Here is a 20,216-nt window from a genome sequence, read left to right as displayed (position 1 = left end):
CGCATGTGGCGGTGTTTTTCTCCTTCCATCGAGAAGCTTTTATCATCGCATCGAACACAACAGTGTGCGTGCGTGCGAGATGATGCTGTCAAGAGTGGGGGAAATTGATTGAAGCTGGTGTGCTGCTGCGCATGTGTTGCTGCGGCCTGCAGCAGTGTGCGTATCCACCGTGTGTAGCATAATTCCAATTAGAATTATGCTTATGCTCCGCCTCGAGCGGACCGAAAACCACTCCTACCGAGCTTTGCGTACACGAGCGCACGGTGTGTTAGTGAGGTGGCCGCTCACTGCCCGTTTGTTTTAGTGTGTTGGATATTAATTTAATCCAACGCAAAGGGCGCAATCGAAAGAGAAAAAAGGCATCACCGTCGCACCGGAAAGAGAGCAACCGAGCATGCGCGCGCACCGTGTGAGTTAGAGCGAGCGAGAAGCATTGTGTCCGCGCTGCGTTCGGCTGTCGGACGACGCCTACTACGGGCTGCTGCTGCTGCTGGTTGTGGGGATTTCTTATTGGAAACGGTTCTCAGTTGGCTCAAGTGTACCGCGATGGAACGACTGTTTTCGCGTTCGATTTTCGCGCTTGCCGGTACCACGCGCGAACAGTGTCCCCGCTTCCGTCCGTCCGTCCCGCATCCCGTGCCATCCTGTAGCACCGTTTAAAGCCCTTCCGCACCCCACCCCCTCCCTCGGTAAGGGCTTTCCCACCGCTGGCAGGGAAACCCGGTGCGGTTAGTGCGGACCGACCGGTGGGACAAGAAGCACACGGCGACACGGCAGTGCGCGGGACAAACGATTAACGCGGTGTGCTCCATGCTACTTAGCTAATTTTCACCTTAACCGCGCCGATTTTGCGAGTGTTTGTGCGGTGTGGTGTGTGCGCGTGTGTGTGCGATCATTGTTTAGTGTTTTGTTTTGGAACGTGACGAACACACACGGTTCCGGGGAGGTTTGCAAGCATTAAGGGTGCTTTTGTACATGGGAAGTTGCGATTGTGAAAATGTGGCTTAGAACATGTGTTCCGAGATAACAGAAATGTACTGCAAGAGGTGAACAGTGAAGTGTATGTGTGTGTGTGTGTTGCCAAATTGATTAAAGCATGAAGCGACGGTAGATGAGGGAATAGAACTTGCGAACAAGCACCAACAAGTAAACAAACATTCTAGTGGAAGGAAAGTGAGGATTTGTTGGGCTTTTCCACGCTGCGTCTGTAATGTATCTTGGCCAAACCCCCGGCAGTGGGTAGTAGTTACAATGGCCACCATAATGTCGCATAATTTACCCCTGATACCGCTTCCGCTGAAGGCGGGAGTGGCCCTGGCCAAGGCGAGCCTGATGCTGCCCGGCGCTGGAGCGGCCGGCGGTTTGCTGGGGCTTGCCGTGCCCCCGGAGTCGAGAAAATCGTCCGCCACGCCACCCGAAGCACCGCACGAAAGTCCCAAACTGCCGGCGGACGACGACGAAACCGATCGGATGAGCTGCTGCAGCGACGATAGCGAACTGTCCGTGGGCCAGGAGGTGCCGGATGATCTACGCGCTCCACCAACCCTGCACAGTCCACCGGATGACTTAAGCAACGACTCATCCCGCTACTCGAAAGACACTCCCTCGGAGTTGGAGTTTGCGGCTCGACTGCAGCAAACGAGCATGCTGCGACCGAGTCCAACCCGCCTGCACGAAGAGTTCCTTCGCAATTCGCAGCTCTACGCCGAGGAGCTGATGCGCCAGCAGATGCAGATTGTGGCGGCCGCCCGGGGACTTACCATGAGCCCGGCCAAAGCGGCGCTCGGTGGGCTGCAGTCCGACCGTAGTCCAACACCGGGCGAGCCGAGGATGGGCTTTCGACCGGCGAGTAGTGGCAATCGGAGTGATTTCTACCGCCAGGATGCATCCTCCCCAGGGGAAGGAGCAGGAAGCTTCCGAGGCATCCATTCGCATCTCAGCGCAATATCGCAAATCACGCAAAATCTCAACAGCGACCTCTCGAAGCTAACGTCACCGACGGCGTTCCGTACGTCGCGCGAAAGCTCGCAGTCACCTCCGTCGGCGGGGGCAAACCTTCACGGGCTGCATCAACTCCACCAGCATCAGCAGCAGCAGCAGCAGCAACACCAGTTGGCTCAGCAGCAGCATCACCATCATCAGCTAGCGCTGGCCGCACTGAACAACAACATTGCCGTGGCGCTGAACGACCAAAGCCTCAAGTTTAGCATCGACAACATCCTGAAGGCAGACTTTGGCCGCCGCATCACCGATCCACTGCTGTTGAAGCGAACTTCCAAGAGTGGCCAGCAGCACCATGGGCCGTCCGGGGCGGGAGCATCGGGCAGCAGAAAGCCGGCCAGCAAAAGCCCGTCGGCAATCGATCTCAGCGGTGGCGAGCAAGGTTCCTCCACGGCGACGCTAGCGCCCCTGTTGGCCGGTACGGGAAGTGGCGTGCCGTGCAGCATAGCGAGCGCACTGTCGACGGTGAAACAGTTCTGCACGGCGGTTAGCACGACGACGACCAGCAGCAGCAGGGCCAGTTCGGGATCGGTCAGCTCGGTCGGTTCGGTGGGCAGCGAGGACGTGAGCCCGATATCGCCCCTCTCGTCGACGGGTTCGCTGAAGGGTGCGGACCATCAATCGAGTGGCCAAGGTGGTTCGAGTGCAACGGGAGCGAATGGTGGTGCTAGTGGTGGTGGTGCTGGAAGTGCCGGGTCCAGTTCCGGGTCTGGCAGCTCGGGATCCGGTTCCGGTGGGCCGATGGTGTGGCCGGCCTGGGTGTACTGCACGCGGTACAGCGATCGACCTAGTTCAGGTTAGTGTTCAATGCTTTACAGTCCTTGGGGAAGAAGGGTCATGCAAAAGATGTAAAATTGAGTAGAAAAACCTTGAGAGACTGCCTGTAATGTTTCACGATTCTTAATACACTGCTTTTGGTGCTCCACTCAAACCCGCCCAAACTCGAAACGATTTCTCATGCAATTGCGTGTAACCTCCGCCTCAATTCTGAAGAAATTCGTTTGCTGACTTTGTGTTTTCTGACGCGCCAGGAATTCTGGGAGCATTTCTCGGAATCACCTGCAACCGTACCAGCTCCTCTCGTTCTCTGCACTGTCAAACGGTCGCACGGGGAATTTGTCATCAATTTTGACCGTTTGCTTGGCATTTCATTCGGATGCATTGCGGGTTTGAACCGGCTTGAAGATGTGTCTCGTGGAACACCAAGAACGGTCACGGTATTGCTGAAGCTTTTGCGGACAAACCCAACATCCTGACATCCCCGGGAGAACTATTGACATTCATTATGGTTGCGGAAATGCGATTGGAAATGAATTGTCCTCACCCTGCGATGGAGGACACCATAAAAGAGTTGAAAGCTGGGCTGGTTATGGGCTATTTTGTTGGCAGAAGCCTAATTATGCGGTGCAGTTTTTGGGTCCGAACGACGTAGTGCCCCTGTTCGCCGTAAAAGAAAAACACCAGTTGAATGTGTAATAGAGCAGCGAACAAGCCGGAAGGCTTAATTGAACCAGACATGTATCGCTCACAAGTGCAAAAACAAACGAGGTCAGTTTGAGAATTATTTTAATTGCCGCGCTGGACACACTCAAGACAAACGGTGTAGAAATGGTTTCTTGAAGTGCAGAAATAATTTAAAATGCATCTGTTGCTGGTTCCCTTAACGTGCAGCATTGTGATATATTATACATAAATCTGTTGCCTGTTCTGCAACAGGTCAAATGGTTAAACGGTTTGTGAAGCAAACCAGCTGGCAAAACTCAAATGGCAACTGTTTGTGAGTGTGCATTATTTATCAAATGCGTTTTACGATCGTTTGTTCCATTTGTTTTTTCTTCTCCAGCAAGAGAACAAAAAAGAGTCTTCCGATTTGTGTTGGTCGCTTTTTTGTTCGTTTTGATTTCTTCGCCTTCGCCGACGGACATTGTTTCACGCACCTTGAGAATGCGTTTCTTCCGGTATCCGGGCACAGCTTGAAGTAGGTTAGCCGAGGCACGCGTGCATGTGTGCAATGTTTCCTTTCTACTCCGAAGATCACAAGACCGAGCGGCCGCACTGGTCGTGAGTGTTTTTGTGTAGATTTGTGTTTTTCTTTTGCTCGCTTTGATCGACGGTGCCTCGTGATTCTGTTATCAATGGAACGGAATATTTGATTTGCTGGATGTGCTAGGTGCAACAAGGTGCAGTAGGGATGAATAAAAGGTTGCAGGGAGAAGACAAAAAAAACACCACCATACAAAGGAAAAGAAAGGGACTGCATGATCGATGGGGTGAAAAAGAGGGAACTCACTACAAACTAGACAAACAAATTAAAACATGCAGCTACGCATACTGCATCGAGCAACACGCCATGCCAGGAGGGTCTGGTGATGGCAATTAAGTGTGCGAAGTGGTACGAGCGCGTCTCTCCCTTTGCCTTTGTACGCAATGAACGGGAAAGAAAACAACCGCCCGGTCCTACTAAACACTGTGCCTCCATCCAAATGGAAATCGCGGCAAATCATAGCTGCACGAAAAAAAAAACAACAACAAACGATTGCATTCTCATGAGACACAAACAGGACCCGGACAAACGGTAGCCCAAACGGTTGGATGATGGCGTGCGAATTTACACTATCTCTCACACTGACGCAAGGCAGCGTGAACGGCCCCGTGCTTTCACCCTGGACCGGGAGAGCTCGCAAGACGCATCATTTAGCACGAGTGAACGCGGGTCACGATTTATTTTTCCTTTTGATCGTGCAATATGATATGCAAACCGGAGTGGGGGGTAAAAAGTGGGAGCAAGAGAGAAAAAAAGTGTATCGTTATTATTGTCAATTTTGTCTTTTAGTTGTGGTCCGTACGCGTTGTTCGTTGTTCTTTGCTGTAGTTTGCTACTATGTATCAATACTTTAAAATATGGAAAAAATGGAATAATTTTATTGGTCAGGAAAAATGGAAAACTTCACCTCTGCTCGGGGGTACTTACCGATTATTGAAATTAACCCAAAGAACCCCCTAGGAAAACGGCTCCTGTGTGCATGCTTATTTCCATTTTTTTTGCTCTCTCTGTCTCTCTCAAGTGTGTGAACAGCGAGCGAGAGTGGAAGAGCGAAAAAGACCCCTAGCCAATGTGCCGTTTGGAAAATTAAAATGTTTTATTTATGCACTGTGAAGCCTCGTTTACGAAAATGGAGCGGTGAGAAGGTATAGAAGGGAAGGGATTTGCCTCGCACCTTTTGCAAGGTGGTGGGGTCTGTTTGGACTCGGCAGTTCACGCGCCCCGGTCAAAAGAGTAATAATTTTCCCGCCTGCCACCTTTTGGGGGAGAGTTTGCAGTAAATGGTGCGGCGTTTAAGCACGAGCAAAGGGAAAAGCAGGTACTGTGTGGCCCAATCGATAGTGAGGAAATGGTACCGCTGGAGGAAGAAATGAGTTCGGTGGAATATGAATTTTCAGCATTATGGATACTTTACAATTACTTAACATGTTTTAAAAAGGTTTTAAACAAGTTTTATTGAGGAAAAATTGCACTTTCCTTTAAAACATGGGGAAAATTTCATATTATTTACTCAAATGCTCCCAATTTCTTCAATGAGCTCTACAGTGCTCAACAAAAATGCATCTACACTTACCAGTTACAGTCGTTGTCATTTTATACTGCACACATTAGCACCTCAAATGCAACGAACCAAAGGTGTGTTTGTATAAGAAAACCAGGAAGAAAAGGAGCGAAACGCCCAACACTACCAACGAAAACAAAAACGATCTCTACCGTTTTTGTTGTGCTTGCGCTAGGGCATCAAAAAGGCACACAACAACACAAGCTTCTCTAGGCCTCGGCTCGGAAAGTCGAAGAAAAGTGTGCGGATGGAAAACGACACGGTATTTCCTCGTTTAAACCCCTCACCCGCTTTTCCCCTACCCCTGGTTTTCCCCCCACCGGCAAGCGAGACACGACGATTAGACGGCAGCTGACTTCATTTGTGAAGCCCGCGTGGAACACGTTCCGGAGGACATTGCGTGCCGCTCGGCTGCACAAAAGCGTCGCCATCTCGCTGCCTGCCGGGACCCCTTACACCCTTCCATTTTTACAGGGGAAGGGGAAGGGGTGTTGGAAAACGAGGGCCGTTGCGTTTTTGTGTTTACCTCTTCCTCCTCTGCTCAGAAACACACACACAGACACACACAGACAAACTGAGAGCCACAGGAGCTCATGTTCCGGTGAGGTGGTAGCCCGCACTCGCCGTGTCCGTGCTGTCTGGCTGTCTTGTATGCAATTTTGCACTGCAACTGTTGTTGTTGTTGTTGTTGTTGCTGTTGTTGGATGCCGATGGTAGTGGACGCAATGTTTAGCGCGGGACCTGCAATCGACTGGGTCCGTCTAGGTTTGTGGTTTTCCATTCACAGCGGCTTTCCGCGCCGCCGCCGGCTCGAATGGCTCAATCGCACTTCCACGCACAAGATGTCCCGGTAGGATGTCGATTGGAAATTTCATTAGCTTGAAAATAAATCATTCATGTGTCACCTTCTTGCCCGGCTTTGCAAAGAACCATCCCTTTCTCGTGCTTCCGTTTTAATTGTCATTTATTGGGTCCATTTGTGGAAGTGGATGCAACGGTGTGCATCTGTGTGCGCCGATAATTCTGTCTCAGTTTGTGCAACGCCTTTCGAGCGGTTTTCTGTGTCTTCGCGGTGGACAGGGACAGGGAAGCGAGCAGCAATTTGCATTTCTAAGGTAGTGCATAAACGTCAATCACAAGTCAGAAGCGCCCGGAATGGGGAGGAATGGGGCAGATTTGCTATCCAGTTTTGGGTTTCGGGTAAACAGACAGGCAGGGCAATCGTGCCGATTGCGTTCGGTTAATTAGGGGAGGGCTAATGTATCGTGATCGATCGAGTGAATGAGCGGGAGAAATTGCTAAATGACACTTGGAGGCGTAATGGTGGGCAGTGCGAGCCGATCGAAGCGGGCCGATATGTCACAAGCTCGCTTCCAAGGTTTCGCTGTCTACGCTTTCTGATCGAAGAAGGCGATTTGCTGGACGACTGAGCGACTCCTTATTGAAAGTTCGGTAGTCCGGTTTCGCTTAATTAAGTTTCCATGGCCTTATTAGTACCAATGCAGCACAAAGTTTCATTAAAATTGCGCACTAATATTGACGTTTTTCATGACTAACCATTAGTCACACTATTAGTGCCAGAGCGGAAATCGAACCATTTGGGCACGATTGCCAATACCGTTCAAAGTAATGCACCCGTGCATCAAGGGCTCGGGACAAATCAAGTCATCCGCCCGCACACACACACACACACAGTCGCGGAATTTCGTGCCTTTGAACCGTGCCGCACTCGCAATGCCAGTGCAACGATTGCAAAGCACCGAGCAAAACCGTATCAATTACAATATCAATTACATAAAACCTAATCACATTCAGCCTGCATCACGCCGCCGTCGTCGTCGTCTTCGTCGTCGGTGATGTCGTCGTTTGTCGCCGTTTTGGTGTGTCGTTTGAGCGTAATTTACCGCCAATCGATCTGTCCGGCCGGTGGGCCGACTGGTGCATGCCAGGGTGGAAATGCCATGCCAAAGTGGTTGAGCGGGGCGGGCTGCTCTTTAGAGCTCGCGCGCGCGCGCACTCTTGCTCCCTGATCAAAAGCCTTCGAAGCCGCCAAAGCCTACCGGTGTTACGGTTGAGGGTTGGAAGATGGGAGGTTTGGTTTGTATTACGGCACACGGCAGTAGCTTCGTTCGTCGTCTTCATCTGCAGTATCGCGTTCTTGCGAGCTGCCAGTTGATGCGATTAGATGCAATCCGCCATGCCGACATACCGGGGACCGAAAGGTGCAATAAAAGTGCAACCATTTCGGATTGATTTTCGATTGATGCATTCCAGCTGGAGTGGAGTTTTGTTGTTCCTCTTTCCCCTTCTTAAAAGCGTCAGATTTATTGGAGTCAGTGGCCTCGTTCGCTATTGGGGATGGGGTGTGGTGAAAATTGTAAATAATCGATTCCGTTGGCTCACTCAGGCCGGAGTGCTCAACTTCCCTCACCGACGGATGAGTTTGGCACAGTAACCTTCCCAGCGGGGGAGGCACGCTAGGCAAGCACTTGAACATGGCGCGAGTTAATAGGAAGGTTAATTCAATCATCAAACTGTGCAGCAGTCAGCTCCTTCTGTACAACGGAAAGCATTTGTTCTTGCCTGATGAAACACAATCACAGCGAAAGCCACACACCAGAGTAAAGAAACTGGCGACGACAGCAGAGCAAGAAGCCGCAAATCGAGCAAATTATCTTTGCGTCCCGGTGAGTGGTTGAATACATCGCCAAAGCTACTGCCTTTGGGTCGCTGGGTGGTTGGCCAGCCGTCCGGGTCTGGTAGTAAACTTGCAGTTTAAACAAGGTAGCTCGGGAGTCCTCCAAAGTTGTCCAATGGCGTGAACGTTGCGTGAAATTCGCGATAAGAACTCAACGCCATGCGGGAAGTTCGTTCTGTTGCAGCCGAAACGCAATCGTTGCATTAGGAGGGCCGATGGCCACCACTGGTAGGCCCCTTGCTGAGCTGGTACAGGTGGTACAGGTGAATCAACCTGACCGATTGACGCGCCGCGAGCGTTAAAATGTTGATTTGTGTTTGAGTGTGATCTGGCGCTCGCGATAGCGCTCTTTGTCTGGGTGGGTGGAACGTGCTGACAAGTCGCCATTGTTTAATCCAATTTTTATGTAACAACATGAAACCTGTGCTGTGGAGCAAATTATTCGATCCGGGATGAGATAAATGAGGAAAGTAAACGAACTTTGCGGAGATATGAAAAGCTTCATTTAAAGCTGTTTAATGTTAACAGCTCGTTCTAATTGGCCGCGAGTCCAAACAAAGCCTGCTGGAGATAAGATAAGAGATTGATGCGTTTATTTGTATAAAATTATCTTGCTTCGTATAGTTTATACAACTTTATGGTCCCAAAATGGTCCACTCCTAGGTTGCATCGGAAGCGCTTCCCACCTGCCCGCAAATAGTTTAAACTATTCCATCATACCCGTTAATGGGCGCTTACAGTTTCGCGATAGACTCGCGCGGGACGGCAGATTAATGACCACCGACCCGTCGTGACGTATCATAAAACGTTCCACCAGCTTGAATTAATTCATTTAGCACACACCACCGCTAGGGGCACTCGTAGGCCGCCCGCGTGCATTAAATTACGATTTTTCATCGCTCACACTCCTTGCAAAACCGTGGCATTTTGATACCTGACGTCGGGCTGGACGCTAATCTTATCGCACCTGTTCCATGAGCTATGCTGCTCCCTTCAGTGACCCGGAGTTATGATTTTCCTTCCCGCACTCGTTTGCGCTATCTGAACGTTTTTCATTCGCAGATCACATTTTTTATCGACTTATCGCTCGACTGTGTGTGCCTTTTTGTGTCGCTCGCTCCACGCAGGGACACTGGAACGTTGGGTTCCTTTCTTCCGATCCTCGCCGCATGCTTACCTACCTGAACGGATTGTGTGGTAATTAATTGGTTGATGAATTAATTAAACCGCGCGAGACAAACGCACTGGCCGGCTCTGGTTCCAGTAATGATAGGATGTTAGTGGCGTCACCCTCCCCAGTAAGGTCTGACCACGCATCCTGTGTGTGTGTGTGTGTTGGTACGGTGCTTCCGCTGCACACATTAAGATTAATTATCGATCAATCATGCATCTTGGTGGTGGTGGTGGTGGCAGTAGCGATGTGTACGCTGTGATTGCAAACGCAACGGGAGTCGTCAATTAAATCGTCATGTACTTGTGAAGTGCACTTCCAGTTAATATGTCGTCGCAAGCCCCAGCATCTTCGAGGTGTTGGTAGATGGAGAGAGGGCGAAAGGCAAAGAAAAAGGAACAAAACGTACTAATCAACTTGCGAAAGGCTAATAGATTGTGTGGAATGTTTCGACTGTGCTAATCAAGCAGCGATCATAAACGATGCGGCTGCGGAGTGGTGCGATTGATTATGATTAATTTATGACACGAAGGCTAGAAAACTGGACAACTGGAAGACCCAAACACTAGCTCGGGTGTCATAAACTGGCGGTCTGTTTGTTTGGTGAGCCAGTGTAAAGGGGATTTTGGTTTGGGGTTTAATGAGCAGATGAAGCTTTTTTTGGAGGAAATTTCATTTTACGGCTTGCATGTGTGACTATCCGCTCTACTCGCTTTGCAGTTAGTGCCGCTCTCTTCGCTTCCCGAAGGTGCTGAGGTGTGAAGGGTTTTTTTTATGGCACCTTGGAATGTTTATGGTCCTCGGACCTTTTCCCGCTCTGTGCGGTATCGTTTTGTCTTTGGATGAACTCTCCTTCTCTATCTGTCTCTGTCAGTCTGCACCAAACGCACCACTCTACGCTCGAGATAGAGGAAAAGAGAAGCAAAAACACACAATAAAAACAACAACAAAAAGTTGAACACGCAAAAAAAGGAGAGCAAAAAACGCGCGTTAAAACGGTTCCGAGACGGCAAAAAGGCAACGACAAAACATATCGCCAACCGACCACCCACCGTGTGACCACCCAGCAAGGATATGGATGACGCCGTCAGCATAATTTCGGCATCCGTTTTCGGCCGGCGAGCGCGCACGCTCTAATCGCTTCGTTTATCATAATCCACCGATCACAAATGGTTCGAACCGGGGGCTACCCTGGGAAATCGAACGGGAAAGGAACGGATGGATGGGGTCTGGCTCAGCCAGAGTACGTGGAATGACATCCACCCGGAGGTGATGCGGCGAGAATGGACACGAAAGACACAGTAAAAGGCAGGACAATATTTGGACGGGAATCGGGAAACGGGAGGGAGAGAGAGGGAAACGCTAGCAAGATAGGGAAAATACCGTAACATTGCCAGCGGGATGTGCCCAAAGGGGGTTGCTCTTTGTTGTCGTTGTAGTTGGGAAGTAAGTTCTCGCCTGCTCTGGGCTGACGGAAGAGTTCTTCACTGCACCGTGGCGGGGTGAAACGTTCGTAGAGGGAAGCATGCATGTTGATGCAATTATTTTCCCCAAATTAATTATGCTGTACAGTCACCCATTGAGGTTATGATGATGTTATGATCACGAACATTCGTGCTTGATCCGATTAATTTTTGGTATTTTTTAATCGGTATTTTTGCGAGCAGAAATTAAACTTTTTATGGAAAATTGCATGTTATAATGGCTACCTCGCTCGCGCTCTTCCAGTCACTTATCAATCGTTGAGGCGAGAATGAGCCTCGAAACGGGAACGATTGACTGTTGTTCCCTCTATTTTGGGCACGAACTCGTTCAAGCGCGCGTATAAATTATGTCATAAAGATACACATAATTCGGGCAAAGACGACTTAACTGACCTAAAGGAATCGAGCACCAAACCAAAGTGCTCAAACGAAGAGCACGAGTGAGCAAGCCCACTGATTGAGCCGACTGTGAAACCAGAACAACGGTGCCAAGCTGCTGGTACTGGGTTAGTTTCTTCTCGTGTTTGCTTCACCGGTCAATTCTTTGGCTCGCTCGGCTTATCAATGAAGTCTCTGGGCTGGTTGGACATTTCCAACCACTCCTGCCCTGTGGTCTGACTCCGAATCCCCGCCGTTTGACTCCTCGGTAGGTCTCGCTGTGATTTTGCCCACCCACCCGGCACACTTTGAAATTTGTCACTTTTTGTGCGTGCTTTTGATGCGATGGGTACGTGACAGTTTCGGGACTTTGCTAAGTGAGACATAAAACCAGGCTCGAGTTTGGTGCGGTTGGGAGACGGTTGAAAGAAAACGGAAAGAGGCTGAAGTGGCTTAAGAAAGGTGGAATGTGGTTTTAGTGAAAATGAAACTGAAAGTAAGCAATGGAAAGGAAAGGTAAAAGAGAGGTACAAGAGGCGAAAAAGAAACAACAAAAAACATTACACAAAAGCTGGTAATAACAGTTAAAGAGCAATTCTAACGCACACAATAGGAACAGATATTAAAACAAATAAGCTTATATAGAAAACAGAGTCTAATTAAAAAGCTACAAAACGTGCACAATAAGAACTAATAAATCGAATGAATAATTCAACGTGGTGCGTAATGTCTCGGCGTACAGTCCCGGTGTGCGGCAAATTTCCCAGTGCTCTCCCGTGGCGCACGAGATATTATCTGCTCAGGTCCGTTACACTCCGCAAATGATTCATTTGTCAATTACCGAATGCAAAGCACCCCTTCAACCCTTTTTGATGGGAACTCCTCGGACAGAGCGGGAAGACGGAGAGAAAGAGACTCCTGAAACAAAGTCGGACTAAAAACCTTCGCGAGAAAGAAGCGACTGCCCAAACGGATGACGGGTCGGGCCCGGAATGTATGCATTTTAAGTGCAGTTCCTGAGTGACTCCAAAACTCATCTGTAAGAAGAAAAAAAACATCGTTTTCATGGGCGCAAAGGGGACCTTGCGGTAACGACCCTTTAGGGTGTGTGTGTGTCGGGTGTGAGCCGTTTTTGGCGGGAGGGAGAGCAACAAACAGGAGAGAAAAAAATACACACACAAGGGAGATTCCCTGTGCGGATATTACGGCAACAGGAAGCGAAGGCAGCAATGCATCAGTCCCCGGAGCACGAGTGAGTCAACGTACTGAGGCGGACGCACGGACCTGGAGGACCACCCAGGTCGCGCACTTGGCAATTGCTTCCATGTTGCAGTTTTTGACGAACTTCACAAGGGGGGGGAATTTGCGCACAGACCTTTTGGGGTACGTTTGCCTGTTTTCGAGGTCGTGTTTCGAGGACAGACAAACCCCTAGTCTTAATGTGTGTGTTTGTGTGTCTGTATTTTGGGTGGGTTCCTCAATTTTACGAGTGCCTTCACGGTTGTTCGGAGAATTGGTAACGGGGTGTTTTAATTTGCGCTATTTTCCGCATAATCCGGTGGCGGCTTTCGAGCGAAGGAGTGCCGTTGGAGGGTGCTAAGGATTTCTGGAGAAGTGACACTCATTTGCTTGTGAGACGAAGTACGACAGGCAAAACCACCGGAAGAAAATTAAACCCGCATTATTGCGAGTGTTGAAATAGAGCAAGCAGAAGCAGTGCCAATTATCACACATAAATCCTGTTCGAAGGACCAAATGTTACAGTGACGTTTCGGTTGAATGTAGGTTAAAGTGCAAATGTGACCCTTACGACGACGCGATCAAGGGCTTCGAAGCATTTGATCACCTTCGAAGACTTCCTGATTGCGTTAATTAACTGAATGTGAAGAATGTTTGTAAAATGGCTCATAAATAAGCAAAAGATTAATGCCATAATTGAACAATGCGACATTGAAATGTCGATCGGTGACATTCGATCTAGCAAAACGATCGCTAACACAATGCATTGTCAATAGGATGCTGTACTGCGAAAATCGATATGAGTGTAAATGTGTCGCAGTCGGTTCATTCCACTCGTTTGAGCGGCTAATCATTCAACGTGCAGGCACGTTAAAGCTCCTCCAACGATGATCACGCGATGATTGCGTAATCTCAATTAAAACGGTTTCGCCAGCCGTACCGTACCGTATTGCGCGTTTCCCAGGGAGTTTAGATCGAGAAGATGCTGCCGGTGTCGACCGTGATGTCCGTGGAGCGGATTTACCGTCCAAATGTAGCACGGTAGCGACAGAACGTTATAATTTCATCATTACCCGCTAATGGTCGCCGCACAGTGGACCGACCGGGTCAGAGATTGCCTCGCCAACTCGTTACTGCATTTTTCCGCGATCTCGCGAACTCGCCAGCGTACATCAGTTTTAATCGTGCCGTGAAAAGTGGCCGCCGCACCGTGTGCTGTACGCGAAAATGCCACGACGTGTTGATGCGACGATGATTAATTCACGTTTTCTAATCCATAAATCATCGGCTAGAAGCAGCTGACGAGGGGGAGCAATGGCGGGGGACACGAACGATCGCAAAAAACCCGTCGCAATTGGTTCGATGCTTACGATGCACGGGGAAAATAGCGTGGAAAATGCGAGAAAATGCGAGTGCACACGTGAGAAGGATGAGTGTGTGTGTGTTTGTGTGCGAAAAAAAAACACACACACACCATTGGCACATCCGGTGTGCGGTGTGCGTGCAACGGCGTGGTCGTCGCAAGCGAGCACCGATCGCGCAAGATGATGATGATGATAATGATGATGATGGTGGAATAATTTAATAATTGCAACCGTCTGTAATTAAGTGCCGCCTCCGGGATTGGACGGGATTGAATTGCTCAATCGTGGTGGCGGTAGCGGGCAATATATACAAAAAAAAAACACGCTACTCAGGCCTTCCGTTTGCCTGGTCGGGTTGGGTGTTGTCTGAGGCCTTTTTGTTTGTTAGTATTGTCGATTTTCCGCACCGCTCGATTGATGCTCGTACGTGGATCCGGTTCCGGGCTGCTATTCGGCATTGACGCCGAGCGGGGATTGCGATAAGCCACAGTCGTGTCCGCGTGCTCGTCGGCGTACGCGCGCGAGCGCTCGCCCGCGTGATTAACAATTCTAATAACAGGTGAGATCACCTGCGGTGCAGCTGTGACAGGTCCCGTGAGTAGGCCGGCGTGCCTAGCGGATGTTTTAATTGAAAATCGACGTCTAGCTCGAAACCGAATGCCGATGATTAATCTATTAGCTCGCGAAGAGGAGGGAGAACCGTTTGATCGATCGTGCGCCAGTCTGGTTGACATTTCGTGTTCGCTACCGGCTCGTGTGTGTGTGTGTGTGCGTGTATGAAGCTCGTTGTGGTGAGTAAAATATGCGAATTGGTAGATTCATAGTGCTGCCTGGGGGACAGTATGGCTGTGGCAAGTGCATGATTCAGCTCGTCGAGATGAAGAGGGGCGAATCTTTGGTGTTGATTGAAATTAATAATCTTGTCGATAAATTATCCAAAGACCCGGGGTCCCCCAGCTTGCTGGCAATCGTATCGTAAAGATCTTGATTAAGCAGATACAATTATCACGACTTTGTACGCATGCCAGGCGTTTTAAAAGACTTGATTAGACTGTTGAGTGCAGGCAGGCACAATTTATCATTAGGTCTGTGCGTTTTTATGCAACCAAAATTCCTCCTCAATCGTAAACATAAAGCTTAAGTAAAGATTCATGTTTTGCATGGTGCGTCCTTGGGACCAAATTTAACTACCACCTAGAGGACGGTTTTACATACTGTACACTTTCCACCAACAAACAAAAAGAAGACAAAGTGCACCCTGACAACGCTAATTAACATATGAATCAAATGTTGATCGCTCTGACGTACGAGTTTAATGGGCTCGACTCATAAAAAGTGACACGAAGCTATGTACCGTATGGAAGTTGCAGCAAGGCGAGCATGGAACGAGCGCGACGCTCTAGGGCCAAAAGCGGAAAGGCAAAACACAAACGGGGCCAGTATGGTGAAATGCACTTCAATGCACTGCACTGCAACGTCCGCGGGCACAACTTGCGTACACAGAGTGCATTTCGCGTCGTATTCGTGTTCGCAATGGTCTTCCCTCCATTCTTCGGCCTATGCACTTGGCTCTGCCTCGGAGTCTACACGGCTTCGTGGGTGGTCTCGGAGTTGGAGCGTAGCGCCGTTTTTCATCCTCTGCTCGCCTTTGGCACGGGAAAAAGGAACGGAAGGAAGTTTCGCGTACCGCGTACCGAGCACCGAACGAATGTGCTAACGATGCCCAATGTCAAGCCCTGATGGCTCATGGCAAACGGGTGGAACGAGCGGGCTCTCCCCCTTCAATCGCTGCTTCCTCCTCTTTCCATTTCCAAACTCATTTCAGTCATATTTGGACACGAATTGTCATAATACGGTTAGATGCGGGGGGTATGATGGGGTGGTAGTGCACACTGTCATATTCACCGACACATCGGAACGGTCACTCACGCATGCAATTCGACACACACACCGAAAGCTCGCCGGGTTTTTCGGTGCGTTTTGCATCCGATCATAACTATGCTGTTTCATGACTAATGCTGTCCGCTCGTTAGCCTTCATCCCGCTTGCCCCCTGTTTTTTTTTTCCTTTCGCAACTTTCTCACCACCATTATCAGCTCGGACTCGATATCGTGTGTCGAATCGAACGAACTGCTGCTTGTGTGAGCTGCTTCTCTCTCTTCCGCTGGATGGCCCAGGTCATTTTTCGCTTCACTCTCGAAAATTGAGAATTAATTTATTGCCGAGTTTTATGCTCGACCGTATCATGTTTTAAGTGATTCTCCTCCTGTGTCTCGCCGCCTATTATGCGATCCTGTTACATTGCCTGTTTCGGGAGGGTTAAATGGAGTTCAAAGTGTTTGGAGGGGAGTAATAAAACAAAAATTCATTCATCGCGATTTTGCATGCACTTTGGAAGTGTAAATGAAACCATTGTGTTAAAAATAAATTGTTCAAATATATAATATTCTTAGACATTTTTAGTGTAGAATATTTATTTAATTAAGAGAAAAGTTTTTAAACTGTTGAATCTTTTTTTATTACATTTTTTTAAACAAAACAACACGGTGGGCACAACAGCAAGACTCATAAAATACAACCCTAACCCCTTTCTCAATACTTAAGCCACAGTGCCAATAACAATAGCAGTCGGTAACCTTCACCAAGTCCCAGCGCCCCATCCTCTACGAACAACTGCAACTGCAAGCGGAGCATAAAAAATAATCTTCTTTAGATTGAAATGTCAAAATATTGTTTTTTATGAGTCACACCGTCACCCGTTCTCCGTTCCGTTTTGTCTGTGCTGGCCGACGGTCGGTCGGTCGGTGTCTTGTCGTTTCGGTCTTGACAGGTCCCTCCTTTCGTCCCTCCCGCCTGCTTATGCCTGACGGAAGGTACAGCAAGACGATTTCGGGCAGTGCACGTTGTACTTTCTAGTGCTGTCCGGAACTATTCCAAAGTGTGTTTGTGTTTTCCAAGTTTCTATTCAACCAAAAGTGCCAAACTTTTCTTCCAAAACACTCAAAAGAAACATGACCCCGAACCCCAGCCGTGCGGAGCGGGGCGGGATTGAGCGCTTTTTCGGTAGTTTCGATTTGGTGTGAAATACAATCGAAAGGAAAAACAGACATAAACCATTTAGGAAATGATTTATCCAGATTAAGAACGCAAACAGCGCAAACCCCTGGCCCACATCCCAGCAAAAGGTGGTCACAGACGCAGCGGGAGCGTTGTGCAACACGCAAAAGGACAGTGTGTGGTGAGCGAGAGACACGGCCGGAGAGGTGGACGGCACACGGAACAAGATACGGACGTTATTGCGGGCATAAAACGAATGAGAACGGACATAAGAACGAGATAAAGACGCACATCAACCGAGGACACCCAGCAAGTTCGCGTTGGGTGATCCGAATATGGGTTTGAGAGAGAGACTTTGGCTTTGCCGTCTTTGGCCGGCTGGATTTCCAATGTCTCCCTTCCCTCGCAGGCTGTCGCGGCTGTTGTTGTGTCAGTGGAGATCGCGATCGCACACCCGCTCGCCGGAGCAGTAGGTCGACACAGTGGGCTCTGTGGCGCGAAAGGGAGCCATTGAGCTGGAGAGAAGGACAGAGAGATATCATTGACCAAAAGGAACGACTCCCAGCAGCCTTCGGTCCTGCCTTCCATCCGTACGAGAGCCGCGGACGGTTTAAAACGAAATGTTTGTCACACGACAATGTAACCCGACAGGCACCTTCTGGCGCGCGCGCGTGTGTGTATACATGTCCGCCGCCTCTTGAACCGTCGGGGGAAGTCGGGACGGAGCATCTTCGGACCTCGGAATTGGAAGGTTTAGATGATTAAGATGTTACGAACGGTTTTAGATGATCTTCCGGGATAGATAAATAAAGTCTCTGCGGGATCGCACCGGAGATCTGATGGGTGACGAAGTGGGGTAACGCATTAAGGTTTTAATAAAGGACGTGAGGGACGAGAAAGAGAGAATCAACGAATCAACGAATCAAACGATGAAGTGATTCGATGGGAGGTCGAGAGAAGAGGCATCATTCATGGAACTATTTGGGGAATTGGTTTGATGGGAGTTTTGGGCTTTTATTTGATGAAGTTACGAGTAACGACGAGAGAGCCCAAGTACTTCAATGGTGTGTCCAATGGTTGTGCGAGTTGGTTTGTAGAATGATTCATACACCTTCTGATGTCAGGGGACAGAAATTTCCTATCGATGAGTTACTGACTCCAGTTCCAATAACCAATTCCTTCAGCTCATAGTCATAGATCAGCTGTCGCTTCCGTGCCGTGCCCTCCCAGGTTGCTGGCCTATGCGTGGCCCCTAGCAAAACGCGACAAAAGCTCTCCCATGCCGTGCCGATGGACCACCGACAGCGAGGCAACTGTCACGCATAAAAATTGCTTAATAATCTACGCTCCACCGTCCTTGCACGCGGCATTGTTTTCCACCGGTGGCGTGGTGCGTCCTCTCGTTTCTGTGCTGAGCTCGCACCGATTAGCCAATCACTCCGAGGTTCCGACGGGTTGGTGGATAAAATGCCTTGCGTATTGCGCTACCGGTTGCGTTCGCCAAAACTGTGCGCCTCATCGCCGCTGAGGGACAGAACCCAACCGAAGGGGACAGCTGAAACAAAATAAAGCTGAATAATTTATCGACCTCAATTGGTACCGCGTTGGTGTTGTGTTTGGAGTTAAGCAAAAGTCGCCGAGTCCTGGAACTGCTCAGGACGGGTCGTTACCGTGGTACAGAGTTATTCCCAACCCTGACCAAGCATTGCTGGATCTGGAAAGCGTTTTTTTGCTGCTTTAATTTATTGATGGCAACACGTAAGCGAAAGAGAACGTATTGCGAACAGTTTGAGGGTCGCCCAACTTACTGTAGTATCAAAATAATTTAAACTTTAAAATAAATTTGCCCTATTTTATATGTATTCTGCCCTCGCCAACTGCCCTCCTATTAGCGGTGCAAATGTCAAACACATCAGCGGCTGGTGGTTTTGTGGTTAGGCGTTCGTTTCTAAATTTAATTAAACCACATCGGCAAACCGCATCGACGAATTCTGCTTTCCGTTTTCTGTCCACCCGTTTGGCAGTTGGCAGTTTGGCAGGGACGGCTGCAGATTGCTGTTAATAATCGGGCAAGTTCGGTTGGTGGAAGACGCCGCTTCACGGATTCGATGGCAAGATTTATGCGTTTTTAACAAGACTCAAGGGTGTTGAGAGGAAATCGTGCGCCGACAATGGGACGCTAACTGCAGCAGCAGCAGCAGCTGCTGTTGCTGCTGCACTTGCCCCGTTCAATGGCCCCCAACTGGACGCACTGGGAAGGGGCACGAGTGAGCGAGTGAGTAATGGATTTATGCGATTGTGGCCACCGACGGTGGCAAGCGAATCATTAACATTTCACCGTCGATTGACTTGTCGCCTGGATGGCCGGAGGGTCCCCGGGGCCGCCTTCTGTGTGCGTACTAAGTTGATGGCAAAATAATAGAATCGATTCTAATGGACTCTCGTTTATTTCTTCTTTTTGCAGGTAAGAGCGGATGATTGGAAACATCAGATGAGCTAGGCGAACGATTTGCAGCATGGAGTAAGAAATGCTGGGGGAATAATTAGAATAATATTTACGAATCTACTCAATCTGTCATTTGCCTTTCCGGCCAGTTTACTCTCTAATTGATCAAAGAGTGTCCCTTCGTCGTGATGATGGGAAGCAATTTATATTTATGACCCTCCAGCGAAACCACAAATTGGCACATTTCAGTCGGATCGATCTTGTCCACCCTATTTTGATAGGATTTAAAACTGTTTTACTTTCAATTCCTGGGATATAGTGGCATCTCTTACATGCTGAGGGGCTTTAGGACCTTCAGATTTCATCAATTGCTTCTGTATCTGGTTTGTCCATTTCCCACATGTGTACAGATGCAGATGCGCCACACTAACCACTACCGTTACGGCTGTTATTGCTGCTGGTGATGATGGTTATTGTTGTTGCTGCTGCTGCTGCCGCTGCACTTCTTTCTGCTGCAGGAGGTGCTTGGGATGGGATTTGCAACTGCATTGATGTTGTAGAGAGATTCTTCGACAGGACCCTGTTTTCACATCAAACTGCTGTTGTTATCCGTCCAAGATATAGATCACCGCAAGAGGGGCCGGAAGGGAGAAAAGCGCAAAGATGCGTTCGTTATGCGGGACTTTGATATTCGGTCATTAGGGAAGCTAATGACTGGTAATGATAATGATGAGGTTAATTACGATCGATCCAGCGATGGGTTGGTAGGACGA

General features: G+C 49.1%; 1 protein-coding gene across 1 annotated transcript in view; it reads left to right on the top strand.

Annotated features, from left to right (window-relative positions):
* Positions 1-510: 510 nt before the first annotated feature.
* Positions 511-20,216, top strand: part of LOC121596836 (homeobox protein invected) — a 59,733-nt gene continuing 40,027 nt past the window's right edge. Inside the window, exon 1 of the mRNA XM_041922129.1 lies at positions 511-2,797. Coding sequence (XP_041778063.1) covers positions 1,252-2,797 — 1,546 coding nt within the window. The 5' untranslated portion in view covers positions 511-1,251. The remainder of the gene's footprint in view (positions 2,798-20,216) is intronic.

The sequence above is a fragment of the Anopheles merus genome, chromosome 3R (assembly GCF_017562075.2).
Source record: "Anopheles merus strain MAF chromosome 3R, AmerM5.1, whole genome shotgun sequence".
In the NCBI taxonomy this organism is placed as follows: domain Eukaryota; kingdom Metazoa; phylum Arthropoda; class Insecta; order Diptera; family Culicidae; genus Anopheles; species Anopheles merus.
Note: the sequence above shows the minus strand (reverse complement) of the source record. Positions and strands in the feature narration are given on the sequence as shown.